At 44.8% G+C, this 25948-nt stretch overlaps 1 protein-coding gene across 1 annotated transcript in view; it reads left to right on the top strand.

Annotated features, from left to right (window-relative positions):
- Positions 1–24161, top strand: part of LOC116978239 (gamma-aminobutyric acid receptor subunit alpha-1-like) — a 30681-nt gene extending 6520 nt beyond the window's left edge. Inside the window, exons 3-10 of the mRNA XM_033029237.1 lie at positions 930–1033; positions 3932–3999; positions 5918–6138; positions 10380–10462; positions 14873–15016; positions 18698–18850; positions 20601–20803; positions 23460–24161. Of these exons, the coding sequence (XP_032885128.1) occupies positions 930–1033; positions 3932–3999; positions 5918–6138; positions 10380–10462; positions 14873–15016; positions 18698–18850; positions 20601–20803; positions 23460–23771 (1288 nt within the window). The 3' untranslated portion in view covers positions 23772–24161. The remainder of the gene's footprint in view (positions 1–929; positions 1034–3931; positions 4000–5917; positions 6139–10379; positions 10463–14872; positions 15017–18697; positions 18851–20600; positions 20804–23459) is intronic.
- The last annotated feature ends 1787 nt before the right edge of the window (positions 24162–25948 follow it).

Raw genomic sequence — 25948 nt, 5'->3', positions numbered from 1 at the left:
CCCTCCTGTGAAATGCAAAGACGCCATTTATCTTTTTAGTTTTTATTATTTCAATTCTCTTTTTAAGGAACTTAACGAGTACACGAGCAGTGCTCCAAAACACACTCGAAATCTTTCACCAAAATGTAGACAATAGACAATAGACAATAGGTGCAGAAGTAGGCCATTTGGCCCTTCGAGCCAGCACCGCCATTCAATGTGATCATGGCTGATCATCCCCACAGACTCACCACTCTCTGTGAGAAAAAGTGTTTCCTCGTCTCCGTTCTAAATGGCTTACTCCTTATTCTTAAACTGTGGCCCCTGGTTCTGGACTCCCCCAACACCGGGAACATGTTTCCTGCCTCTAGCGTGTCCAAGTCCTTAACAATCTTATATGTTTCAATGAGATACCCTCTCATCCAGGTAAACTCCAGAATGTATTCGCAGGGTAACTAATAATCACTCCTCCAGATTCGAGGACAGTTTCTTCCCAGCTGTTATCAGGCAACTGGATCATCCTACCACAACCAGAGAGCAGTGCTGAGCTACTATCTACCTCATTGGAGACCCTCGGACTATCCTTGATCGGACGTTGCTGGCTTTACCTTGCACTAAATGTTATTCCCTTATCATGTATCTATACACTGTAAATGGCTCGATTAATCTTTCTGTTAACTTATCGTGTCAGCAGAAAGACAATGCATGATGACAGTGGAGCAATTTGCAGAAGCTTTCACTGTACCTCGATACAGGTGACAATAAACTAACCTACACTGTAACTGTGACTGTAAGGTGATGGTTTGCTCGGGTGTCTTGTTAGACTGTTTATCTCCATGTTGTGGATTCAAGGTATGTGGCATGACAGGGGTAGCGAACATTTTATACAATTTACGTCTCGTATTTTATCCCTTCTCCCCTTCTCCCCTTCTCAATCACCCTCACCACAGCCTTCAGATGTCGGAGGAAGCCAAGAACAACATAACAATCTTCACCAGGATCTTGGACAGTCTTCTAGACGGATATGATAACCGCTTGAGACCAGGACTGGGAGGTCTGTATGGCGGCCTGTAAATGAAACATGGTGACCTTTAGGCAACTATATGGAGTCATAGAGCAAGGAAACAGGCCCTTCGGCCCAGCTTGCCCATGCCCACCAAGGTGCCGCATCTACACTAGGCTGAAGAAGGGTCTCGACCCGAAATGTCACCCATTCCTTCTATCCGAGATGCTGCCTGCCCCGCTGAGTAACTCCGGCCTTTTGTGTCTATCTACGCCAGTCCCACCTGCCCGCGTTAGGTGCATATCCTTCTAAACCTTTCCTATCCATTTACCTGTTTAAATGTATTTTAAATGTCATTATAGTTTCTGTCTGAAATACCTTCTCCGGCAGACCCAACGCCCTCCGTGTGGAAAGTGTTGCTCCTCATGTTCCAATTTAATCTTTCCCCTTTCTCCTCAAACCTATGTGTAGTGCAGAAGTGGCCATTAAAACACTGGAGTAACTCAGCGGGTCAGGCAGCATCTCTGGAGAGAAGGAATGGGTGACGCTGCGGATGGATAGCAAGCCTAATTCCACAAGTCCCGGTTATTGGTTAAAGGAACTTGAGCAGAGATGGGGTAGACAATCAGAATGTTTATCCCTGGGGTGGAAATGTCAGAGACCAGAGGACGTAGCGTTAACTCAGGGGCAACGTTCAATGGAGATTTGGGGTCAAGTTTTTTTTTAACACAGAAACATAGAAACATAGACAATAGGTGCAGGAGGAGGCCATTCGGCCCACAGAGGGTGGTGGGGGCCTGGAACGCACAGTGGCCAGGGGTGGGGGTGGAGGCTGGAACCACAGTGGCGTTCAAGAGGCTTTAGAATGGGGACGTGGATATGCGGGGAATGTAGGGACTTGGATCACGTGGAGGCAGAGATCAGTTTAACGGCATCGTGATCGGCACAGACATTGTGGGCCGAAGGGCCTGTAGTTAGCTATGCTGTTCTGTGTTCTATGTTCTACGAATAGCAACCTCGCCAGAACTGCGTCCTAGAATGATTTGTTATGCAAGAGGTAGCTGGGTTATTGAACAAGTCTCATGACATCTGTAATTGCGGGATCCTTGGGATTGTGTGCAGGAAGGAACTGCAGATGCTGGTTTAAAATCGAAAGCAGACACAAAAGGCTGGAGTAACTCAGCGGGACAGGCAGCATCTCCGGTGAAAAGGAATAGGTGACGTTTCGGGTCAAGACACTTCTTCAGACGGTCTCGATCCGAAACGTCACCTATCCATGTTCTCCAGAGCCGCTGCCTGACCCACTGAGTTACTCCAGCACTCTGTGAAACGTCACCTATCCATGTTCTCCACAGATGCTGCCTGACCCGCTGAGTTACTCCAGCACTCTGTGAAACGTCACCTATCCATGTTCTTCAGAGATGCTGCCTGACCCGCTGAGTTACTCCAGCACTCTGTGAAACGTCACCTATCCAAGTCCTGAACAAGGGGGTCACAGTTTAAGGATAAGGGGGAAATCTTTTAGGACCGAGATGAGAAAAACATTTTTCACACACAGAGTGGTGAATCTCTGGAATTCTCTGCCACAGAAGGTAGTTGAGGCCAGTTCATTGGCTATATTTAAGAGGGAGTTAGATGTGGCCCTTGTGGCTAAAGGGATCAGGGGGTATGGAGAGAAGGCAGGTACAGGATACTGAGTTGGATGATCAGCCATGATCATATTGAATGGCGGTGCAGGCTCGAAGGGCCGAATGGCCTACTCTTGTACCTATATTCTATGTTTCTATGTTTCTATGAGTTACTCCAGTTTCATGTGTCTACCTGTATGAAGAGGGTTTGTTTTAGCACACCTGGGCAGCTCTTTGATGTTCTTATCCGACCCCTTTAAATGCAGTAATGAGAATCACCTCAGCTAGTACATGCGATTGGCGGTTCCCCTCGCAAACCATACATTAACCCCCCCCCCCCCCCCCCCCCCCGCCCATCCTTATATATACAATGAGCTGACGTTGTGTCCGCATTTTAGAGTCAGGGTCATACAGCGTGGAAACAGGCCCTTCGGCCCAACTTGCCCATGCTGACCAATATTGCCCCACCTGCCTGCGTTTGGCCTTTCTTTAAGTCAACATCTTGCCCGCAGTTACTTATAAGTGATGAGCCCACCACGACCTTAGCTTATCCAGAGAACAGAACACCTTCTCAATCTCCAAAACGTAGAAACACGGAACTGCAGATGCTGGTTTACCAGGTAAAGACACAAAGTGCTGGAGTAACTCCGCGGGAGGGGCAGCATCCCTGGAGAACATGGGTCGGTTCTTCCGGAGAAGGGTGCAAATCTGAAACATCATCTTTCCATGTTCTCCAGAGATGCTGCCCGACCCGTTGAGTTACACGCCAGCATGTTTGTGTCTCCCATCGGTACATCCAGTGCGCTCCGTTAACTGCGACTTCTTTAACGATTCCACGCACACCTTCTTTGCCAAATCGCCGGGGTGCAAGTAGCAGTTGTGAGAAGCCGTCGCCGCTAAGATCCATTTCAGATCTTAAGCGCAAAATGATCGACGGGTTGTGTATTTTATTGAACGAGGAGTCGCTTGAGGATTCAGTGATTACCCTGAAATAACCTTGAAAAGACAATAGCGCTTTCTCTGCAACGTAGGCCAGTTAGCAAAGAGTCGCTGCCTCACAGCGCCAGAGACCCGGGTTCGCTCCCGACTACGGGCGTTGTCTGCACGGAGTTTGCCCCCGTGACCGCGTGGGTTTTGTCCGGGTGCTGCGGGTTTCCTCCCACCATCCAAAGACGTTCGGGTTTGTAGGTGTAATTGGTGTAAATTGTCACTAGTGTGTGTGGGATAGTGTTAGTGTGCGGGGGATAGCCGGTCGCTGGGCCGAAGGGTCTGTTTGCTCGCTGGATCTTCTAAACTAAAACTACGTTTGGTAATTTGTCAGAGCGCATAACAAGAGTCAAGACGGATATCTACGTAACAAGTTTTGGGCCGGTTTCAGACACAGACATGGTAAGTGTCAATATATATTTTACCTCTCACTTTGAACAATAAATAAGATTGGCAATTAATGCACGTATCGATCCGAGCTATCTTTTATTTATATTTGCTGTTAGATAGGTCAGCGTGCAACCTTCAATTGAAATGCGTTGTCACTCCTCCATTGCTTTGAAATGTTTAGAACATAGGTGGAGGAGTAGGCCATTCGGCCCTTCGAGCCAGAACTGCCATTCAATGTGATCATGGCTGATCATTCAAAAATAAAAATCAGTACCTCGCTCCTGCTTCCTCCACATGTCCCTTGATTCCGTTAGCCTTAAGAGCTAACACAACCCTTATCATATTCGCCCGTTACAAAACGAGTCTGAATTGATGCAACATGTCAGCTTTTTGGGAAGAATATGAATTTGTTCCATGCATATTTCATATGTTCCACCGTTTCCAGCGAGGTTTCCAACAGGCCAGTCAGCGTAGTCATAGTGACAGTCATAGATTTATACAGCAAGGTAACATGAGCTAGTCATACAGCTATACAGTGTGGAAACAGGCCCTTCGGCCCACAAGGCCAACATGTCACAGCTACACCAGTCCCACCTGTCTGCGCTTGGTCCAGATCTCTCCAAACCTGCCCAATCCATGTACCTGTCTAAACGTTGGGATAGTCCCTACCTCAACTACCTCATCTGGCAGCACGTTCCATACACCCACCACGCTTTGTGTGAAAAAAATACCCTTCAGATTCCTATTAAATCTTTTCCCCTTCACATTAAACCTGTGTCCTCTGGTCATCAATTTGCCTACTCTGGGCTAGAGACCTAATCCCTCCAAACCCTTCCCATCCATGTACCTGTCCAAGTGACTTTCAAAGGGATAAGTGTACCTGCCTCTAACACCTGTTATCTGCTCAATGGAATGGAGACCCAAGAAATTCCACCCATTTGCCAAACACATCCCCTATCTGTATCCACCTATCACATGTACAAATATAGAACTGCAGGTGCTGGTTTATACCAAAGATAGACACAAAGTGCTAGAGTAACTCAGCAGGTCAGGCAGCATCTCTAGTGAAAAGGAATAGCTGATGTTTCACGTCTGAAGAAGGGTTGTGTCCCGAAAGGTCACCTATTATTTTTCACGATAGACGCTGCCTGATCCGCTGAGTTACACCACCATTTTGTGTCCATCTATCATTTGAGAGGGTTTTGTCATCCACCTCCCCACCTCCTCCCCCCCCCCCCCCCCCCCCCCCCCCCCCCAACTTCTCTTTTCCACCTCCCTCCCCCATACTACAACCAGTCTGAAGAAGAGATCAAACCCAAAACGTCACCTGTCCATTCCCTCCACAGATACTGCCCGACACGCAAAGTTCTTCTGGCACTTGGCGCTTATGTCAACGGAATACATGGAGATAATATGTTCCTTCACAATACAGAACAAATTATTTCTTAGTTAGTAGGGGAATTGTGGACCAGAGGACATGGGTTCAATGTGAAGAGGAAACAATTTAATAGGAATCTGAGGGGTAACCTTTTCACACAAAGGGTGGTGGGTGTATGTGACGAGCTGTCTGAGGAGGTAGTTGATGATGGGACTATCCCAACAGTTAGACAGGCACATGGATAGGACAAGTTTGGAGGGATATGGACCAAAGGCAGGCAGGTGGGACTAGTGTAGCTGGGACATGTTGGTCGGTGTGGGTGAGTTGGGCCAAAGGGCCTGTTTCCACACTGTATCACTCTATGACTCTATAATGTTTAGTGAAGAGCAATGACATGACATATGCATCTTAACAATTCAGAAAGCATATCACTTTCCCTTTGTCATGAGGGACGTCTAGTTACTGATAGCAAAATTACTTGCAAGTAACCATGTTTCCCTTTGTACTGTTCTAATGGACCTGTGATGGCCACTGTGTTGATGGTTTTTTCAGGAATACACAATAGACGTGTTTTTTCGTCAGAGCTGGGAGGATGAGAGGTTGAAATTCAAAGGGCCCATGACCATCCTACGTTTAAATAATTTGATGGCCAGCAGAATATGGACCCCAGATACCTTCTTCCACAATGGGAAGAAATCAGTGGCTCACAACATGACCATGCCCAACAAACTGCTGCGGATAACTGACGATGGAACACTTTTATACACAATGAGGTGAGCAAATTCATACTTCTGACTTAACATTAACTTCGTATCATTTGGATATGCCTGGCAAAACAAATGAGTCGCCTTTCCATTGAGTCCAGTTACACCTCACGCTGCCTCGGCAAGGCCAGCAGCATTATCAAAGATGAGTCGCATGCCCTCTTCTCCCCTCTCCCATCAGGCAAAAGTACAGAAGTGTGAAAACGTACACCTCCAGATTCAGGGCCAGTTTCATCCCAGCTGTTATCAGGCAACTGAACCATCCTACCACAACCAGATGTGTTTAAGAAGGAACTGCAGATGCTGGAAAATCGAAGGTACACAAAAATGCTGGAGAAACTCAGCGGGTGCAGCAGCATCTATGGAGCGAAGGAAATGGGCAACGTTTCGGGCCGAAACGTTGCCTATTTCCTTCGCTCCATAGATGCTGCTGCACCCGCTGAGTTTCTCCAGCATTTTTGTGTACCTACCACAACCAGAGAGCAGTCCTGAATTACTATCGGACTATCTTCGATCAGACTTTGCTGGCTTTACCTTGCACTAAATATTATTCCCTTAATCTGTACACTGTGAATGGCTCAATTGTAATCATGTATTGTCTTTTCGCTGGCTGGTTAGCTTTTCACTGTACCTCGGTACACGTGACATATAGACTAAACTGAACCGTACTGATGGACAAAACTGAGAAGAAATCTAGTACTTGGTACTTTTATGGATTGCCCCATAGGGTGGCACAACCGTAGAGCTGCTGCCTCATTGCACCAGAGAGCCAGGTTTGATCAGTCAAAATGATTTATTTCTGTTGCCTATGTCCAAAACCACAAGGGATAATTCATGCAATGCTAAATGCCTTGTCGTGCTTCTGAAAAACATGACATAAATTCTATACCAGTGATGCTGTGGCTATTTGCATTCTCAACTATTTTATTGTTAGTGGAGTTGTGCATCATGAAAGTGTGGTTTTAGACAGCTGTCGATCTTCAACCTGATCTATTTAAAGTACATATTTCTAATGAATGGGAAGGACTCAGTTTCCTTGAAACTAAACAATGCAGTGGTAATACCCCTGTCCCACTTAGGAAACCTGAACGGAAACCTCTGGAGACTTTGCGCCCCACCCAAGGTTTCCGTGCGGTTCCCGGAGGTTGCAGGTGGTTGCCGGAGGTTGCAGGTAGTGGAAGCAGGTAGGGAGACTAACAAAAACCTCCGGGAACCGCCGGAAACCTTGGGTGGGGCGCAAAGTCTCCAAAGGTTTCCGTTCAGGTTTCCTAAGTGGGACAGGGGCATTAGGGATTTGGAAAACTGCTACAGTATATTGCAGAACAAAGTAACACTTTCAAGAAAGGGACTTTTCGTTTGAATTCATCTCAGTGGGAAATTCTACTTGGATATACCAATTGAATATTTTATATACGTGAATATCATATTGGCATTGGGAAACCTTCAAAATTCGATGGATTGCAGACTTGTTTGACCAGTCAGTTTTAACCATGGAGTATTTGAACGGGTTAGAGAGATGTCCCATCTTTACTAATCCCACCTGCCCGCTTTTGGCCCGTGTCCCTCAAAATGTCTCCAATCCATGTACCTGTCCAAATGTTTCTTAAATGTTGTGATTGTACCTGGCTCACCTATCTCCTCTGGCAGCTTGTTCAATATACCCACCGCCCTTTGTGTAAAAACGTTGCCACTCAGGTTCCTATTAAATCTTTCTACCCCTCACCGTAAACCTGTGTCCCCTGTTTCTTGATTACCCCACTCTGGATTAAAAAAAAAACTCTGTGCATTTACCCTACCTAATCCTCTCATGATCATATACACCTCGTTTAGATCACCCCTCGTCTTCCTGCGCTCCAAGGAATAAAGTCTAATGCCCCTGTCCCACTTAGGAAACCTGAACGGAAACCTCTGGGGTTTGTGCCCCACCCAAGGTTTCCGTGCGGTTCCCGGAGGTTTTTGTCAGTCTCCCTACCTGCTTCCACTACCTACAACCTCCGGCAACCACCTGCAACCTCCGGGAACCGCACAGAAACCTTGGGTGGGGCGCAAAGTCTCCAGAGGTTTCCGTTCAGGTTGCCTAAGTGGGACAGGCGTATTAACCTGCTCAATACTATCTTTACAGCTCAAGCCTTCGAGTCCTAGCAACATCCTCACAAATCTTCCCTGCTCCCTTTACTGCTTAACAACATCCTTTGTATATGGAGGAACATTTCACAATCTGTTACCATTATAAGCAACAATCAACAATTCTGTTTTTTCTCCCCTCTCTATCTCCACATTGTAATGTCACTACATACTCAGTAGATTTCTTTAAGTCCCTTGACACCTCTTTGCCAGCTCACCACTGCTCACATTCCCAATTCTTGTCTGTCTATCCGAAGCTATTGTAAAACGCTGCAAAAATCAATTTTACAAATCGTCTTTGTTAGAGCCCTCTTGTGTAGCAGAGGCCACGGGTGTTAGGGAAAAAGATCTGTTTGAATCTCACATTGAGAATGAAAGTGTGGAACCTTGCGGTACAACTATGCAGGTGCCATGAAAGCGACAACACAGGTGAACAGAATAGTGGAGACAAACACAAAATGCTGGAGTAACTCAGCGGGATAGGCAGCATCTCTGGAGAGAAGGAATGCGTGATGTTTCAGAAGTCTGAAGAAGGGTCTCGGCCCGAAACGTCACCCATTCCTTCTCTCCAGAGATGCTGCCTGTTACTCCAACATTTTGTGTCTATCTTTGATTTAAACCAGCATCTGCAGTTCTTTCCTGAACGGAATAGTGAAGCAGACTTAGAAACATAGAAACATAGACAATAGGTGCAGGAGTAGGCCAATCGGCCCTTCGCGCCTGCACCGCCATTCAATATGAACATGGCTGATCATCCAACTCAGACTTGACTCCATTCGCAAGGTATTGAGCGCAGAGGTTGGGATGTCATGTTTCAGATGTACAAAACATTATTTGGACTTCACTTGGAGTGTTACGTGAAGTTCTGGTTGCCACGCTACAGAGCTAGAGTGTGCACAAGTTATCCACGTGGATGTTGTCTGGGCTGGATGTGTAGGCCTTCCTACATACAGGTGCATCTAAAGAGGGGTCCCGACCTGAAACGCCACCTTTTCTCCAGAGATGCTCCTTGACCTGCTGAGTTACTCCAGCTTATTGTGTCTATCTTCTATTATCTGGACTGGAGGCCTTGAATGATATAACAAAGACTGGGGCTCCAGTCTTTCACATGGAGTGAAGAAAACTGAGGAGAGACCTTATGGATGGTTATAAAATTATAACAGGCGCAGACAAAATAAATAGTCACTGTCTTTCCTGGAGTAAGGGAGTCTAAACTTAGTGGGCATAGGTTAAAGTCTGAGGAAGGCTCCCGACACGAAACATCACCTGTCCATGTTCTCCAGGGATGCTGCCTGACCCGCTGAGTTACTCCAGCATTTTTTGGCCATTGGCTTGTTGAAGGGCTTTCATGGAGAACATGGTGGGTATGTAGAAAGAGCTGCCAGAGGAGGTGGTAGAGGTGAATACAATTATAATATTAACAAACATTTGGACAGGTGCATGGATAGGAAAGGTTTAGAGAAATGTGGGGCAAATGCAGTCAATTGGGATTAGCACTTTGTGTCCTAATTTTGGCCCATATCTTCTTCTTTCGTGTGGCGTGCACAGCCTAAAGTTGTAGGACAACTTGTTCTATTTGATCTTCCGTTTGTGCACGTCGAGTTGATTGCATTAGTCGAAAACAGGGCAGACCACGTGAAAGTTGCAATCTTCCACCCCGGCCCATATAAATCTTTCCTATCCATGTACCTGCCCAAGCGTCTTTTAAATGCTGTTATGGTACCAACTTCAAATATCTTGTCTGGCAGTTCATTCCACATATTGTTCCATTACAGTATATATATATATGTGCGCGTGTGAGTGTGTGCATGTGTGTGTGTGTGTGTGTGTGTAGGAAGGAACTGCAGATGCTGGTTATACACCGAAGACACACACAAAATGCTGGAATAAAACTCAGTGGGACAGGCAGCATCTCTGGAGAGAAGGAATGGCTAACGTTTCGGGTTGAGAGTCTGAAGAAACGTCACCCATTCCTTCTCTGTTACTGCCTGTTACTCCAGCATTTTGTGTCAAGCTTTGATTTCGGGTCGAGATCCTTCTTCAGATATACAAAAATATATATATATACTTTAAGGGCTTTTAAACTCTTTAATATTACTTTCCATCTGTTATTTATATTTATCCAGGTTGACAGTTCGTGCGGAGTGTCCAATGCATTTGGAAGATTTCCCCATGGATGCCCATGCATGTCCTCTGAAGTTTGGCAGTTGTAAGTACAAGGATGTTCACTTTGATGGATATAATTTCAGATCTGATGCAGTTTCTCAACCAAAATGCTGTCAGATCTAAATTCAGTGGCACATATCAAGTATGAGACAATAAACAGATACATTTATTAATGTTAAAACAATTTAACATTAATAAATTTATCATAATTCTAAATAGTAGCTCAAATTAAGTCCTTCAGTGATCATTTTAGGTCAGTACCTAAATAAGAAATATCATTATTGTGTTTTCTTTCTAAAGAAAATTCTTGTAATTAAGATTCTATTTAACCTTCCACTGCTATATTTAAGAGGGAGTTAGATGTGGCCCTTGTGGCTAAAGGGATCAGGGGGTATGGAGAGAAGGCAGATACAGGATACTGAGTTGGATGATCAGCCATGATCATATTGAATGGCGGTGCAGGCTTGAAGGGCCGAATGGCCTGCACCTATTTTCTATGTTTCTATGCTTTGATGATTAACTTAATTGCTTTCATCAAGAAAATATTTTGAACTTTATATATTATTTCTTAGCTTTTTCACTGAGCTGGCTGCACTATATTTTGTCCAGTCATAAATTAGGGCAAAGGGGTGGCAAGGTGGTGCAGTGGTAGAGTTGCTGCCTTACAGCACCCATCTTTGACTCTGACTACGGCTGCTTGTCTGCATGGAGTTTGTACGTTCTCCCTGTGACCACGTGGGTTTTCTCCGGGTGCTCCGGTTTCCTCCCGCACTCCAAAGACGTACAGGTTTGCAGGTTAATTGGTTTTGGTAATTTGTAAAATTGTCCCTAGTGTGTTGGACAGTGTATGGGGTCGGCCCGGACCCGATGGGCTGAAGGGCCTGTTTCCGTGCTGTATTACTAAAGCCTAATGATAATAATTAATTGAATATTTCATTAGTGCAAGTTTAACGCTGGTCTTGAACTGGGTAATTAATAAAAATGATTATTCTATATTTAGACAGTATATAGTATGTTGATGCTATTTGATCTTCTGACATAATCACATTTATATTTAAATTTTAGTTTGTTTTCTGCAAAATTGTAATATATTAATCCTTATCTGTGGTTGTTAATTGCTGGTTTGGTTTCATTCAGATAGGCTTCTCGGCCTGCTTAGAGTCATAGGGTCATGCGGCACAGAAACAGGCCCTTCAGCCCGACTCATCTAATCTAGTCCCATTTTCCCGCATTTGTCCCATATCCCCCTAAACCTGCTTTATCCATGTACCTGTCCAAATGTCTTTTGAATGTTCTTATAGTACCTGCCTCAATTCCCTCCTCTGGCAGCTCGTTCCATAAACCCACCACCCTCTGAGTGTAAAAGGTTACTGCTAAATCTTTCCCCTTGCACCATAAACCTACGCCCTCTTGTTTTGTATTCCCCTACCCTGGGATAAAGACTCATTGGTTCATAGGTTCTAAGAGCAGGATAAGGCCATTCGCCCCATCAAGTCTACTCTGCCTCTCGCTAGAATTTAGAAGATTGAGGGGGGATCTCATAGAAACTTACAAAATTCTTAAGGGGTTGGACAGGCTAGATGCAGGAAGATTGTTCCCGATGTTGGGGAAGTCCAGAACAAGGGGTCACAGTTTAAGGATAAGGGGGAAATCTTTTAGGACCGAGATGAGAAAAACATTTTTCACACAGAGAGTGGTGAATCTCTGGAATTCTCTGCCACAGAAGGTGGTTGAGGCCAGTTCATTGGCTATATTAAAGAGAGAGTTAGATGTGGCCCTTGTGACTAAAGGGATCAGGGGGTATGGAGAGAAGGCAGGTACAGGATACCGAGTTGGATGATCAGCCATGATCATATTGAATGGGGGTGCAGGCTCGAAGGGCCGAATGGCCTACTCCTGCACCTATTTTCTATGTTTCTATGTTTCTGCCATTCAATCATGGCTGATCTATCTCTCTCTCTCTCCTAACCCCATTCTCCTGCCTTCACCCCAAAACCCCTGACACCCGTACTAATCAAAAATTGTCAATCTTCACCTTAAAAATATTCATGGACATGACCTCCACAGCCAATTCATCGTATTTATTCTCCTAAGATGAATGCACAGGATCTACATTTTATTTTATTATCTTACATTGCAAAATTTGATCAGCTACTGTTTGCGAAACAAATTCTCCCTGTAATTGATCTGCATCCCGGACTGGACTGAAGTCAAATAATATTTTCCTCGAAGCTGTAGATTTAGCTTCTTAATGTTCCCTGGGGTCTAAAACCACAAATTATGGAGCATGTTGATCCAGATATGAGTTCTTCGGTGGCAAATGGACCCAGGTGAATCATTTCTCTGGCTGTGCTGCTACCAACTGGGACCACTATCCTGAGGAAATTAATTTAATTGTAAGTCTCCACTTGGTTTGGCACCCATACAGAATGCAAATAATTGCACAGAGGAGAGGTACCTAAATTTGAAACACAACAATATTAAATATTAATGTGATGGCAAATGTGTACGGGGAATGAAATCCATCTCGGTCAGTCACACCAAGTAAGCAAAAAATGAAACCAATCTTATTCTTGGCCGAAGATCGACGCAAAGTGCTGGAGTAAAGGGCTTGTCCCACGAGCATGCGACCGCATGCGGCAAGCGCGACCTAACGTGGTCGCTTGAGCCGTACGGCCTCGCGGGGCCGGTCCCACTTCGATCGCCGGAGCCGTATGGAGTTGTGTGGAGCTGGTCCCGACATCGCGCGGGGCTCCGAAAAACTGACACTGTTCAAAAATTCCGTGCGGCAACGGCCTGCTGGCCCGCAGCCGCATTGAGGCCGTACGCACCGCCTCGACGGGCGTGCGCAGCGTCTCGACGGGCGTGTGCAGCGTCTTGTCGCCGTACATCACGCGCGAACTTCCCGCGGACTTCGCTCGAGCTTCGCGTCAACTCGTACGGGATCACTCGACATCCGCGCGGCCCCCCGCTTCCGGTTTGGTCGCTCTTGCCGCATGCAGTCGCATGCTCGTGGGACAGGCCCTTAACTCAGCGGGTCAGACAGCATCTCTGGGGGAAAAAGGACGGGTCGGGACCTTTTGTGCAGACAAAGTAGAGGGGAGGGAACTGGAGGGAGGAAGAGGCCAGAACAAATCAGGGGCCGGCAGCAGATGACCAAGGAAGGGTGGAGCCCTAAATAAACCATGATTAGAAACAAAATGCTGGAGTAACTCAGCGGGACAGGCAGCATCTCTGGAGAAAAGGAACAGGTGATGTTTCGGGTCGAGACCCTTCTTCATTGTTAGCTGGAGAAGAGGAGTCAACAATGGGATACAAGGATGCGAACAGTGGAATTAGTAGGAAGATTAGGGGTGGGGTGAAGAAGAGTGGGAATGCAGGGGTTACTTGAAATTAGAGAAATCATGGCTGGTACTGCTGAGTTGTAACCTGCCCGAGTGAAATATGAGGTGCTGGCCCATCTGTTATTCCCACCAATGTTTTTGTCAACCAGCAACATTTTGTGGTTTCTCAATTAAATTGTGTTTTTTTTTCAAATTATTTGTGATATGTCATCTTCACTAGAACAGTTCTCTCATTTCAAATCCTTCACTGAAACAAGTTCAAAAGTTCCTAAGTTCCTAAGTGACAGGAGAAGAATTAGGCCATTCGCCCCCCCATCAAGTCTGGTCCGCCAATCAATCATGGCTGATCTATCTCTCCCTCTCAATCCCATTCTCCTGCCTTCTCCCCATAACCCCTGACACCTGTACTAATCAAGAATATGTCTGTCTGTCTCTGCCGTATCCATTGACTTAAACCCCTGTCCCACGGTACGAGTTCATTCCACGAGTTCACTCGAGTTTGCCCTGATTCGAACTCGGAGATTTACGGTAATGGCCACTCGTCAGTACTCGGGGCTCTCGTGGACATTTTCTATCATGTTGAAAAATCTCTCGACCCGAAACGTCACCTATTCCTTCGCTTCATAGATGCTGCCTCGCCCGCTGAGTTTCTCCAGCATTTATTTGGTCTACCTTTGATTTTTCCAGCATCTGCAGTTCTTTCAAAGATCGTTGTGTGGAACTTCTGAGGTTTTGGTGACCGTCCAACAAACTGCTGCGAGACCACGGTTTTTATTTGTGCAATCCTGTTTTAGACACAAAAAGCTGGTGTAACTCAGCAGGTCAGGCAGCATCTCTGGAGAGAAGGAATGGGTGACATTTTGGGTTTGCAAAAATAAAAGACACAGTTACTGTGGATTTAGCTCTTCGGGCTAAAGGAATCACGGGATATGGGGAAAAAGCAGGGACGGGGTACTGATTTTAGATGTTCAGCCATGATCATATTGAATGGCGGTGCAGGCTCGAAGGACTGAATGGCCTACTCCTGCACCTATTTCTCTATGTTTCTATGTTTTCACTTTGCAAAGAGAGTTGATAATTAGTCCTGTTCGCCATCTGCTTTCTAACAGATGCCTACACAATATCGGAGGTGGTGTATACATGGACACATGGAGCTTCTCAATCAGTGGTTGTGGCTGAAGATGGTTCTCGACTCAATCAATATGATTTAATGGGACAAAGTGTCGGCAAACTCATTATCAAATCTAGTACAGGTTGGTATATTGTTTACTGTTGGCGAATATGTCTGCAATTTTTAAGCCCCTGTCCCACTTAGGAGACCTAAACAGCAACCTCTGGTGACCTTGCCCGCCCGCCACCCAAGGTTTCCATGAGATCACCGGAGGTTTTGGTCACTCTCCCTAATGGTCGAAAGTGGTTTCCGCGTGGTCGAGGCTTCATCTAGGCTGCTGCTATTTTTTCATCATGATTAAAACTGGCCTCGACTAAAACTAGGTTGCCGTTTTAAAAATCGATCATTTTTTAGTCGCAGGTCTAGTCGAAGCCGGTTTTCTTCATAGTCGAGGAAGGTTTTCAACATATGTGTGGGAGGTGGTAGGAGGTTGCAGGTCACCTCGACCTTGATTTTTTTTTTTGGGTGGCGGGCAAGGTCACCTGAGGTTGCTGTTTGGGTCTCCTAAGTGGGACAGGGACTTTACTGTTAGTTCATCATATCATCTTTAATAATTTTTCTCTTTGAACAGCTAATCAGATGTTTATGGGTTTATTTTTAAAATAGAGCAATTATAAATTTATTTCATCGTATTTTATTAAATTTTAAACTCCTCGCCTTATGTTAAATTATTGGCTGCCGTGTAGTTTGGATACATAGCATGAAAGCAGGTCATTCAGCCACCGAATCCATGCTGACCATCGATCACCCGTTCACACTAGTTCCCTGTTATCCCACTGTCCCACCCACGCCCTACACACAATAGACAATAGACAATAGGTGCAGGAGTAGGCCATTCGGCCCTTCGAGCCAGCACCGCCATTCAATGTGATCATGGCTGATCATCTCCAATCAGTGCCCCCGTTCCTGCCTTCTCCCCATATCCCCTGACTCCGCAATCTTTAAGAGCCCTATCTAGCTCTCTCTTGAAAGTATCCAGAGAACCGGCCTCCACCGCCCTCTGAGGCAGAGAATTCCACAGACTCACAACTCTCTGTGAGAAAAAGTGTTTCCTCGGCTCCGTTTCTAAATTGCTTGCCCCTTATTCTTAAACTGTGGCCCCTGGTTCTGGACTCTCCGAACAACGGACCTGCCTATTTTCCTACACACTAGGGACAATTTACAATTTTACCCGGTTAATTCACCGACATTAAATATAGAATACATTTTTTTTTAAGCATTTTATAATAAAGGATTGTTTTTCAACTAAAATGTACAATTTCAAATGAGGTCCAGGAGTGATGATATTTCATAGATTTGATTTTGAAGCAATTAACACAACAGAATCAAGGAATTTAGTCACAAAACGCTGGAGTAACTCAGCGGGTCGGGCAGGATCTCTGGAGAAAAGGAATAGGTGACATTTCAGGGGACAGAATGATGAATGGTCTTGATCCTCAACGTCACCTATTCCGTTTCTCCAGAGAGGCTGCCTGACCTGTTGAGTTGCTCCAGCATTTAGTGTCTGTCTTTGGTGTAAACCAGCATCTGCAGTTCCTTCTTATACAGAATCAAGAAATATATTAAATTTATAAAAATCGAATATCATTCTCCTGCTTCTACAGCAGTGTTTGAAAGTCTCAGCTGAACATGATGCTTGAGTCAGTGGTGTCCGAGCTCCATGAGAAATTTTACCAAAAGGTCAGGCTTAAAAATTCAAAATGTTCAAAAGAGCAAATACAATGTTCAATCTGTTTCATTCTCCAAGACAAGGTATTCTATGAATAATCTTAGTCTAAAAGGTTTGATCCTTCAGTCATCTGACTACGTATTCGAACATTTAATAGAAAAACATATCTGGAACATAGAACAGTACAGTACAGGAGCAGGCCCTTCGGCCCACAATGTCTGTGCTGCACATAACCTTAAGACTAACTCTGATCTGCCTATCCATAATCCAATTCTTAAGGGATTGGACAGGCTAGATGCAGGAAGATTGTTCCCGATGTTGGGGAAGTCCAGGACAAGGGGTCACAGTTTAAGGATAAGGGGGAAATCCTTTAGGATCGAGATGAGAAAAACATTTTTCACACAGAGAGTGGTGGATCTCTGGAACTCTCTGCCACAGAAGGTAGTTGAGGCCAGTTCATTGGCTATATTTAAGAGGGAGTTAGATGTGGCCCTTGTGGCTAAAGGGATCAGGGGGAGAGAGGGCAGGTACAGGATACTGAGTTGGATGATCAGCAATGATCATATTGAATGGCGGTGCAGGTTCGAAGGGCCGAATGGCCTACTCCTGCACCTATTTTCTATGTTTCTATGTTTCTCTATCACTCCGTTCCCAGCCTATCCATATGCTTATCCAAAAGTCTCTTAAATACTGGAAGGTTGTCTCAAATGAAGAAAAGACATGAATGTGTGAAGTGTGAAGGGTGGCACAGTAGGACAGTGGTAGAGTTGCTGCCTCACAGCGCCAGAGACCCAGGTCAGATCCAGACTACGGGTGCTGTCTGTGTGGAGTTTGTATGTTCTTCCTGTGACCCCGTGTGGGTTTTCTCCGGGTGCTCCGGTTTCCTTGCACATTCCAAAGACGTGCAGCTCTGTAAGTTAATTGGCTTCTGCAAAATTCTTCCTAGTGTGTGGGATAGAACTCGTGCATGGGTGATTGTTGGTTGGTACAGACTCCCGGGGCCAAAGGGCCTGCTTCCACGCTGTATCTCTAAACTAAACAAACATTCAGTTGTAATTATGGTTGGTTCAATAATTTAAATCTCTATGGATAATTTTTAAGTGCCTCTGGTGAGATATATGTAACAATCCATAGAAAAGCCTTTGACTGCTAGCACATTGAAATGTATGCTGTCTATGTATTAGAACATTTAGATTCAGATTCAGATTCAGATTCAATTTTAATTGTCATTGTCAGTGTACAGTACAGAGACAACGAAATGCATTTAGCATCTCCCTGGAAGAGCGACATAGCAAATGATTTGAATATGTCGCATATTCGCATTGAATATTTAACAGGACAATTTACATAGAATATGGCCCAGTGCAGCACAAGAACAGGCCCTTTGGCCCAATGCCAACTCAGTACTTGGAGCCCTCTCCACTTCATATCAGCAGTGGATATGTAAATTCACCAGGCTCTCCACATCTGGAACAAGCACATGTGGGCGTACAAGATCCTCAGGAGCAACTCTGGACAGTGAGCTAAGTCCAGGATGGACAGCAAGGAAACAGGCCCTTTGGCCCAACTTGTCCATGGCAACCAAGATGCCCCACCTGCCCGCATATCCCTCTAAACCTTTCCTAGCCTTGTACCTGTACAACTGTCTTTTAAATACTGTTCCAGTAACTGCCTCAAATACCTCCTCTGGCAGCTCATTCCACACGCCCATCACAATCTGTTTCGATTCTTCCTAATATTTCTATTAAATCTTTCCCCTCTCACCTTAAAAAAGCTTGTTCATTTTCTCTCTCTGTTGACGATACCAAGCATTTTCATCATATTAGTTTTGATCAGAATCACACTTTATTCACCAAGTATATTTTGCAACATATACGAGGAATTCCATTTTAACAGCCTCCGCGGTTTTTAATTTTGCATTTTCTTTCGATGCGTTCAACCTTAATTTTGTTAATATTTTGATTTTATTCCACCTTAATGTTATTCTGTGGTGTTCATAATGTATATGAATGAATTGTCGAAAATTGTTGGGTATATAACTTGAGCCGAGATTTTGTAAGCTGTTTCATTCTAACAGTCTTTTTCAATTTCTAGGTGAATATGTGGTTATGACTGCTCACTTTCACTTGAAAAGAAAAATTGGTTACTTCGTAATTCAGACGTACTTGCCGTGCATTATGACAGTCATTCTCTCACAAGTATCATTCTGGTTAAATAGGGAATCTGTCCCTGCAAGAACTGTCTTTGGTGAGTACACTGGAAAACCCTGTTTCAATTCAATGATACATTACTATGACTTTATATGATGTTTCCACTAGTGGGAGAGTCTAGGACCAGAGGTCATCGCCTCAGAATAAAAGCAGGCGAGATGAGAAGGAATTTTTTTAGTCAGAGGGTAGTGAATCTGTGGGATGCATTGTCACAGAAGGTCGTGGAGGCCAAGCCAATGGTTACTTTTAAGGCAGAGATAGATAGATTCTTGATTAGTGTGGGTGTCAGAGGTTATGGGGACAATAGACAATAATAGGGGCAGGAGTAGGCCATTCAGCCCTTCGAGCCAGCACCGCCATTCAATGTGATCATGGCTGATCATCCCCAATCAGTAACTCGTTCCTGCCTTCTCCCCATATTCCCTGACTCCGCTATCTTTAAGAGCCCTATCTAGCTCTCTCTTGAAAGTTTCCAGAGATCCTGCCTCCACCGCCCTCTGAGGCAGATAATTCCACAGAAAAGGCAGGAGAATGGGGTTAGGAGGGAGAGATAGATCAGCCATGATTGAATGGCGGAGTAGACTTGATGGGCTGAATGTCCTAATTCTGCTCCTATCACTTATGGCCTTATGAACTTATTGTCTCGTGTATCTAGTTACAATTAAATGCTTTGTTTTGCATGCAACCCAGTACAATCGTACAGCAGATCTCACCTCGGCAGTCCACGTGTCGCCATGGGACTGGCGTTGACAAAGTTACGAATGTTCACAGAACAATCCTATCTGCTGCCTGCCACTGCATGCGGCAGCAGGCATCCCACCCCCCCCCAACCCATGCTGGGTCCCCCTCTTTCTCGGCATCACCTCCCACCGGGTCCCACCACAGATCACGGGGAGAACGTGCAAACTCCCGACACACAGCACCCGCCGTCAGTAATCACCATTTGTCGCTGAGAGAAATATCCTTCACGGAGATAGTAATCACCCTAGTTCATTGTCACATGTACCGAGGTACAGTGAAAAACTTTTGTTGCGTGCTAACCAGTCAGTGGAAAGACAGGATAGACAGGTGAGACCACACCTGGAGTATTGCGTACAGTTTTGGTCTCCAAATCTGAGGAAAGACATTCTTGCCATAGAGGGAATACAGAGAAGGTTCACCAGACTGATTCCTGGGATGGCAGGACTTTCATATGAAGAAAGACTGGATAGACTCGGTTTGTACTCGCTAGAATTTAGAAGATTGAGGGGGGATCTTATAGAAACGTACAAAATACTTAAGGGGCTGGACAGGCTAGATACAGGAAGATTGTTCCTGATGTTGGGGAAGTCCAGAACAAGGGGTCACAGTTTAAGGATAAGGGGGAAATCTTTTAGGACCAAGATGAGAAAAACATTTTTCACACAGAGAGTGGTGAATCTCTGGAATTCTCTGCCGCAGAAAGTAGTTGAGGCCAGTTCATTGGCTATATTTAAGAGGGAGTTAGATGTGGCCCTTGTGGCGAAAGGGATCAGGGGGTATGGAGAGAAGGCAGGTACAGGATACGGAGTTGGATGATCAGCCATGATCACATTGAATGGCGGTGCAGGCTCGAAGGGCTGAATGGCCTACTCCTGCACCTATTTTCTATGTTTCTATGTTTCTACATGATTACAATTGTTGCCATTTGAATGACATTATTTATAAATCATGTTAAGTCTTTTCATATTGGGACACTACAAATAGAGGAAGACTTGATATTGCACCAAATGATTCCAGTAACATGTTTCTTATTCTACTTCATTCAGGAGTCACCACTGTATTGACAATGACTACGTTAAGTATCAGTGCCAGGAACTCACTCCCAAAAGTTGCCTATGCAACTGCCCTGGACTGGTTCATCGCCGTTTGTTATGCCTTTGTGTTTTCCGCATTGATTGAATTTGCCACCGTGAACTACTTCACAAAGCGGAGCTGGGCCTGGGACGGCAAAAGCTTAGTTCCTGAAAAGGTAAAAGAGCCCACTTGTACTTCCCCTCAATTCATAGCGACAGAGTCCACAGTGTGGGGAGGAACTGCAGTTGCTGCTTCACACCGAAGGGTGGGCACAGAATGCTGGAGTCACTCAGCGAGGCAGGCAGCATCTCTGGAGGCTCTCGACCCGCAACATCACCTACTCCTTCTCTCAATAGACAATAGGTGAAGGAGTAGGCCGTTCGGCCCTTCGAGCCGAATAGGCACAAAAATAGCGGAGTCAGGGGACATGGAGAGAAGGCAGGAACGGGGTACTGATTGTGGATGATCAGCCATGATCACATTGAAGGGTGGTGCTGGCTCGAAGGGCCGAATGGCCTACTCCTGCACCTATTGTCTATATTCTAATGTCTATTGAGCCTGTCCAGAGATGCTGCCAGTCCCGCTGAGTTACTCCGGCATTTTGTGCCTATCAACAACGCTGTACTGATTCTACAAACAGAGTCTTTGTTGAACATACGGAAACCTTGCTTGCTTTAATTTTGTGTATTATCAGCCGTTTAATGTGTCATTAGCAGTAGTGGAGGCAGATATGTTAGCGGAAATGAAGAGACATTTAGATAGGCACTAGGATACACAGAGAATGGAGGGATAGGGATTATCTTGAGAGGAATGGGCAGGGTAAATGCACCGAGTCTTTTACCCAGAGTCGGGGAATCGAGAACCAGAGGACAAAGGTTTAAGGTGAGGGGGGAGAGATTTAATAGGAAGTCGAGGGGTAGCTTTTTCACACAGAGGGTGGTGGGTGTATGGAACGGGCTGCCAGAGGAGGTGACCTGTGCACCTGTTGCCCAGTTTACAAGACCACAGTTCACTGAAAGCATTTACGACGTTTATACTCTGTTTTATTTTGTGCTAGGTTAATGAAAACCAGTAACAATTAGTAAATATGAAGAGAAATTCTACAATAACGATGCTATAGTGCCACAGCCGGTAGAGCTGTTACCTCACAGCGCCAGAGACCCCGGTTTGATCCTGACCCCGGGCACTGTGTGGGTTAAGATGGCACTGTGGACTGTGTGGGTTTTCTCCAGGTGCTCCGGTTTCCTCCCACGCTGCAAAGCCATGCGGGTTTGAATGTTAGTTGCCCTTTGGTGTGCTCAGTTCTGTTTAGTTTATTGTCACGTGTACCGAGGTACAGTGAAAAGCTTTTGTTGCATGCTAACCAGTCAGTGGAAAGACAATACATGATTACAATCGAGCCGTCCACAGTGTACAGCTACTGGATAAAAGGAATAACATTTAGTGCAAGGTAAAGCTAGATCAAAGATAGTCCTAGGATCACCAATGAGGTAGATAGTAGTTCAGGGCTGCTCTCTGGTTGTGGTAGGATGGTTCAGTTGCCTGATAACAGCTAGAATGAAACTGTCCCTGACTCTGGAGGTGTGCGTTTTCACACTTCTGTACCTTTTGCTCGATGGGAGAGGGGAGAAGAGGGAGTGGCCAGGGGTACGACCTTGATTATGCTGCTGGCCTTGCCGAGGCAGCGTGAGGTATAAATGCAGTCAATGGAAGGGAGGCTGATTCGTGTGACAATAGACAATAGACAATAGGTGCAGGAGTAGGCCATTTGGCCCTTCACCAACAGCACCGCCATTCAATGTGAGCATGGCTGATCATCCCCAATCAATACCCCGTTCCTGCCTTCTCTCCATATCCCCTGACTCCACTATTTTTAAGAGCCCTATCTAAGAACCTCTCTCTTGAAAGCATCCAGAGAACCTGCCTCCACCGCCCTCTGAGGCAGAGAATTCCACAGACTCACCACTCTCTGTGAGAAAAAAGTGTTTCCTTGTCTCCGTTCTAAATGGCTTACCCCTTATTCTTAAACTGTGGCCCCTGCTTCTGGATTCCCCCAACATCGGGAACATGTTTCCCGCCTCTAGTGTGTCCAAGCCCTTAAGATGGAGTTAGATGTGAAAGTGGGATATCATAGAACTAATGTGGACGGGTGATCGATGGACAGTGTGGACCCGTTGGGCTGAAGGGCCTGTTTCCATGCTGTATCTTTCAACCAATCTCATGGGAAAAGGGGAGACATGACCTGTGGTCTATATCAGAACGTAGCAGACACCAGGGTAGTGCACTGCATTTCTTTTTTAAGCACAATTCTTCCTTTCATATGAAGAAAGACTGGATAGACTCGGCTTGTACTCGTTAGAATTTAGAAGATTGAGGGGGGATCTTATAGAAACGTACAAAATACTTAAGGGGCTGGACAGGCTAGATACAGGAAGATTATTCCCGATGTTGGGGAAGTCCAGAACTAGGGGTCACAGTTTAAGGATAAGGGGGAAGTCTTTTAGGACCGAGATGGGAAAAACATTTTTCACACAGAGAGTGGTGAATCTCTGGAATTCTCTGCCACAGAAGGTAGTTGAGGCCAGTTCATTGGCTATATTTAAGAGGGTTAGACGTCGCCCTTGTGGCTAAAGGGATCAGGGGGTATTGAGAGAAGGCAGGGACGGGATACTGAGTTGGATGATCATATTGAATGGCGGTGCAGACTCGAAGGGCTGAATGGCCTACTCCTGCACCTAATTTCTATGTTTCTATGTTTCATGATGTCCGTAAAGTAAATTGACCTGTGGGATCTTTATTGGGAATAAGAGGCTCTTAATTTTAATTCACAGAAAAAGGAAAAAGAAAGAGAGGCTCTTTTGAAGAAGAACAACACGTACACAGCAACATCGGCGAACTTTGTCCCAAATATTGCGAAGGACGCAGGTTTAGCGACCATTTCGAAAAGTGCTGCTGTGGAGTCCAAAGAGCCGAAACTAGAACAAAAGCCTCCAGAACCTGTGAAGACTTTCAACAGCGTTAGTAAAATTGATAGATTAGCCAGAATAGCATTCCCATTAATGTTTGGTATTTTCAACCTGGTTTATTGGGCAACTTACTTGAATAGGGAGCCAGTAATCAAAGGTGACGAAGAACATAACTAGAAGTTAGAAGAACCGTTCCTCAGTGGTAATAATATTTTAATTACTGGATAATTCTGTGAAGTTCTAACATATTCGATATCCCTACTCTAATTTGAGGCAGACATGGTTTTCAGTTTACCTCTTTCTAAAACAAATATCCTAATTTTTTTTTCTGATAATATTAGGAGAAATAGGAAGAAAAATATTCAAACTCTCTCGATGAATATCTAACACTTTATTACTATGTCAGTAAGCCAGGTCTGATTCTCTGTCACGACTGACATATGAAATTACTATTGATTTGCTATTCCTGTTTTATAAGGTTTTTCTTTTGATAGCATGTCCATGAAGTGAAAAAGACCTAATTTTAAACATTCTCACACACACACAGGGTCAATTTGAAATGGTCTTTAAAATATCAGAGACGCAGCCAGGAGGCTTTTGTTTCTGAATTTAGATAAGATCAAGATGAGCATTTCTGGATGCTTTGACCTTGTGGACTCTTTTGTTTACTTTCATTCTGATTCTAACGTGTAGTTAGAAGAAGGACATTTCACATCTTGAATATATAAAGCAATGAGTGTATATGTTTTTTCCAATATTCTCTTTTCAAGTTACATGGAAAATCTGTCCACAGCACTGAGAGAAACGTGATTTTAAATTCGAGCCGTTGTCATGTCTTCAATGGACTAGGTTCAATGACAATATCCACCAGGGCAGACACCCCAAGTAACTGATTACTGAAAAGGCAAGACTTTAATGTAAGTGGTGCCAGCTAGTAGGTAATCATTTCTTGCCTGGATAAGTGAAGTGCACTTTTCAAAACTGTTTATATAGGACCCCAGTCCTACTTCTTGTAAAAAGTCGAAAATAAACAATGTAGTATTTTCTAGGCTTAAATAAAAAAAAGATAATTTAAAATATGATATTTACAAATCTTGTAGAGTTAAGTGATATCTGTGTGTGATTCCCCGGACAGGTACCTGTAATTTCAAGTTTCAGAAATACCAATGAAGTACATTATCCCACTCATTTGAACCGAGGAAACATTATCACTGAAGACCATAGTATTTGGATTCTATTAATGTCTCTACTGGAAAGGGTTAAATAAACATGCTGGAGTTACTTTGAAAACCCAAGAGTTTACATGAGAAACATGTTTCGATTACAGTTTAGTGTATGTGGTGATATCTTCATATCTTGATTTTCCCCTTATTGATTTTTTATTAAATATTGGACAGTTTAATGGAAACACAAGTAGAAACAAAGAACTATAGATGCTGTTTTATGCCAAAGATGGACACAAAGTGCTGGAGTAACTCAGCGGGTCAGGCAGCATCTCTGGAGAATAAGGAGGGGTGACGTTTCAGGTCAGGACCCTTCTTCAGACCTGGTCAGGTTTATTAACAGACCTGACAGCAAACTAAAAAAAATAGGGTGGCACAGTGGTAGAGTTGCTGCCTTATGCCCCTGTCCCACTTAGGAAACCTGAACGGAAACCTCTGGAGACTTTGCGCCCCACCCAAGGTTTCTGTGCGGTCCCCGAGGGTTTTTGTCAGTCTCCCTACCTGCTTCCACTACCTGCAACCTCCGGCAACCACCTGCAACCTCCGGGAACCGCACGGAAACCTTGGGTGGGGCGCAACGTCTCCAGAGGTTTCCGTTCCGGTTTCCTGAGTGGGACAGGGGCATAACAATGCGTGCTGTCTGGACGGAGTTTGTACGTTCTCCCTGTGACCACGTGGGTTTCCTCCGGGTGCTTTGGTTTCCTCTCACACTCCAAAGACGTGCAGGTTTGTAGGTTAATTGGCTTCTGTAAATTGTCTCGAGTGTGTCGGGTAAACCGGTATACAGGTGATCAATGTACGGTATGGTCGGTGGGGCCGAAGGGCCTGTTTCAACGCTGTATCTTTAAACTAAACCCAGATGCTGCCTGACCCATTGAGTTACTCCAACACTTCTGTCTATAATTAATGGAACACTATCACGCTACAAATGCTCTTCCCACTCAAGTTACATAATGTTTCCTGGCCCAAGCCCAATCTAGTTGGCATTTAATTGTATTTCTAACATCATGGTGTCAGTCAGATCCTTTATTTTTGTTTCTGTTCCTCTCTAAAGAAAGGACAATGTGATTTCACTTACTGGAACTAATTATAATAGATGATGTGAAGTATAACATCTCTTCATGAAACGAT

The sequence above is a fragment of the Amblyraja radiata genome, chromosome 11, assembly GCF_010909765.2.
Source record: "Amblyraja radiata isolate CabotCenter1 chromosome 11, sAmbRad1.1.pri, whole genome shotgun sequence".
NCBI classification, from domain to species: Eukaryota; Metazoa; Chordata; class Chondrichthyes; order Rajiformes; family Rajidae; genus Amblyraja; species Amblyraja radiata.
The sequence above is the reverse complement of the archived record's forward strand: the minus strand, read 5'-3'. Positions and strand labels throughout refer to the sequence as shown.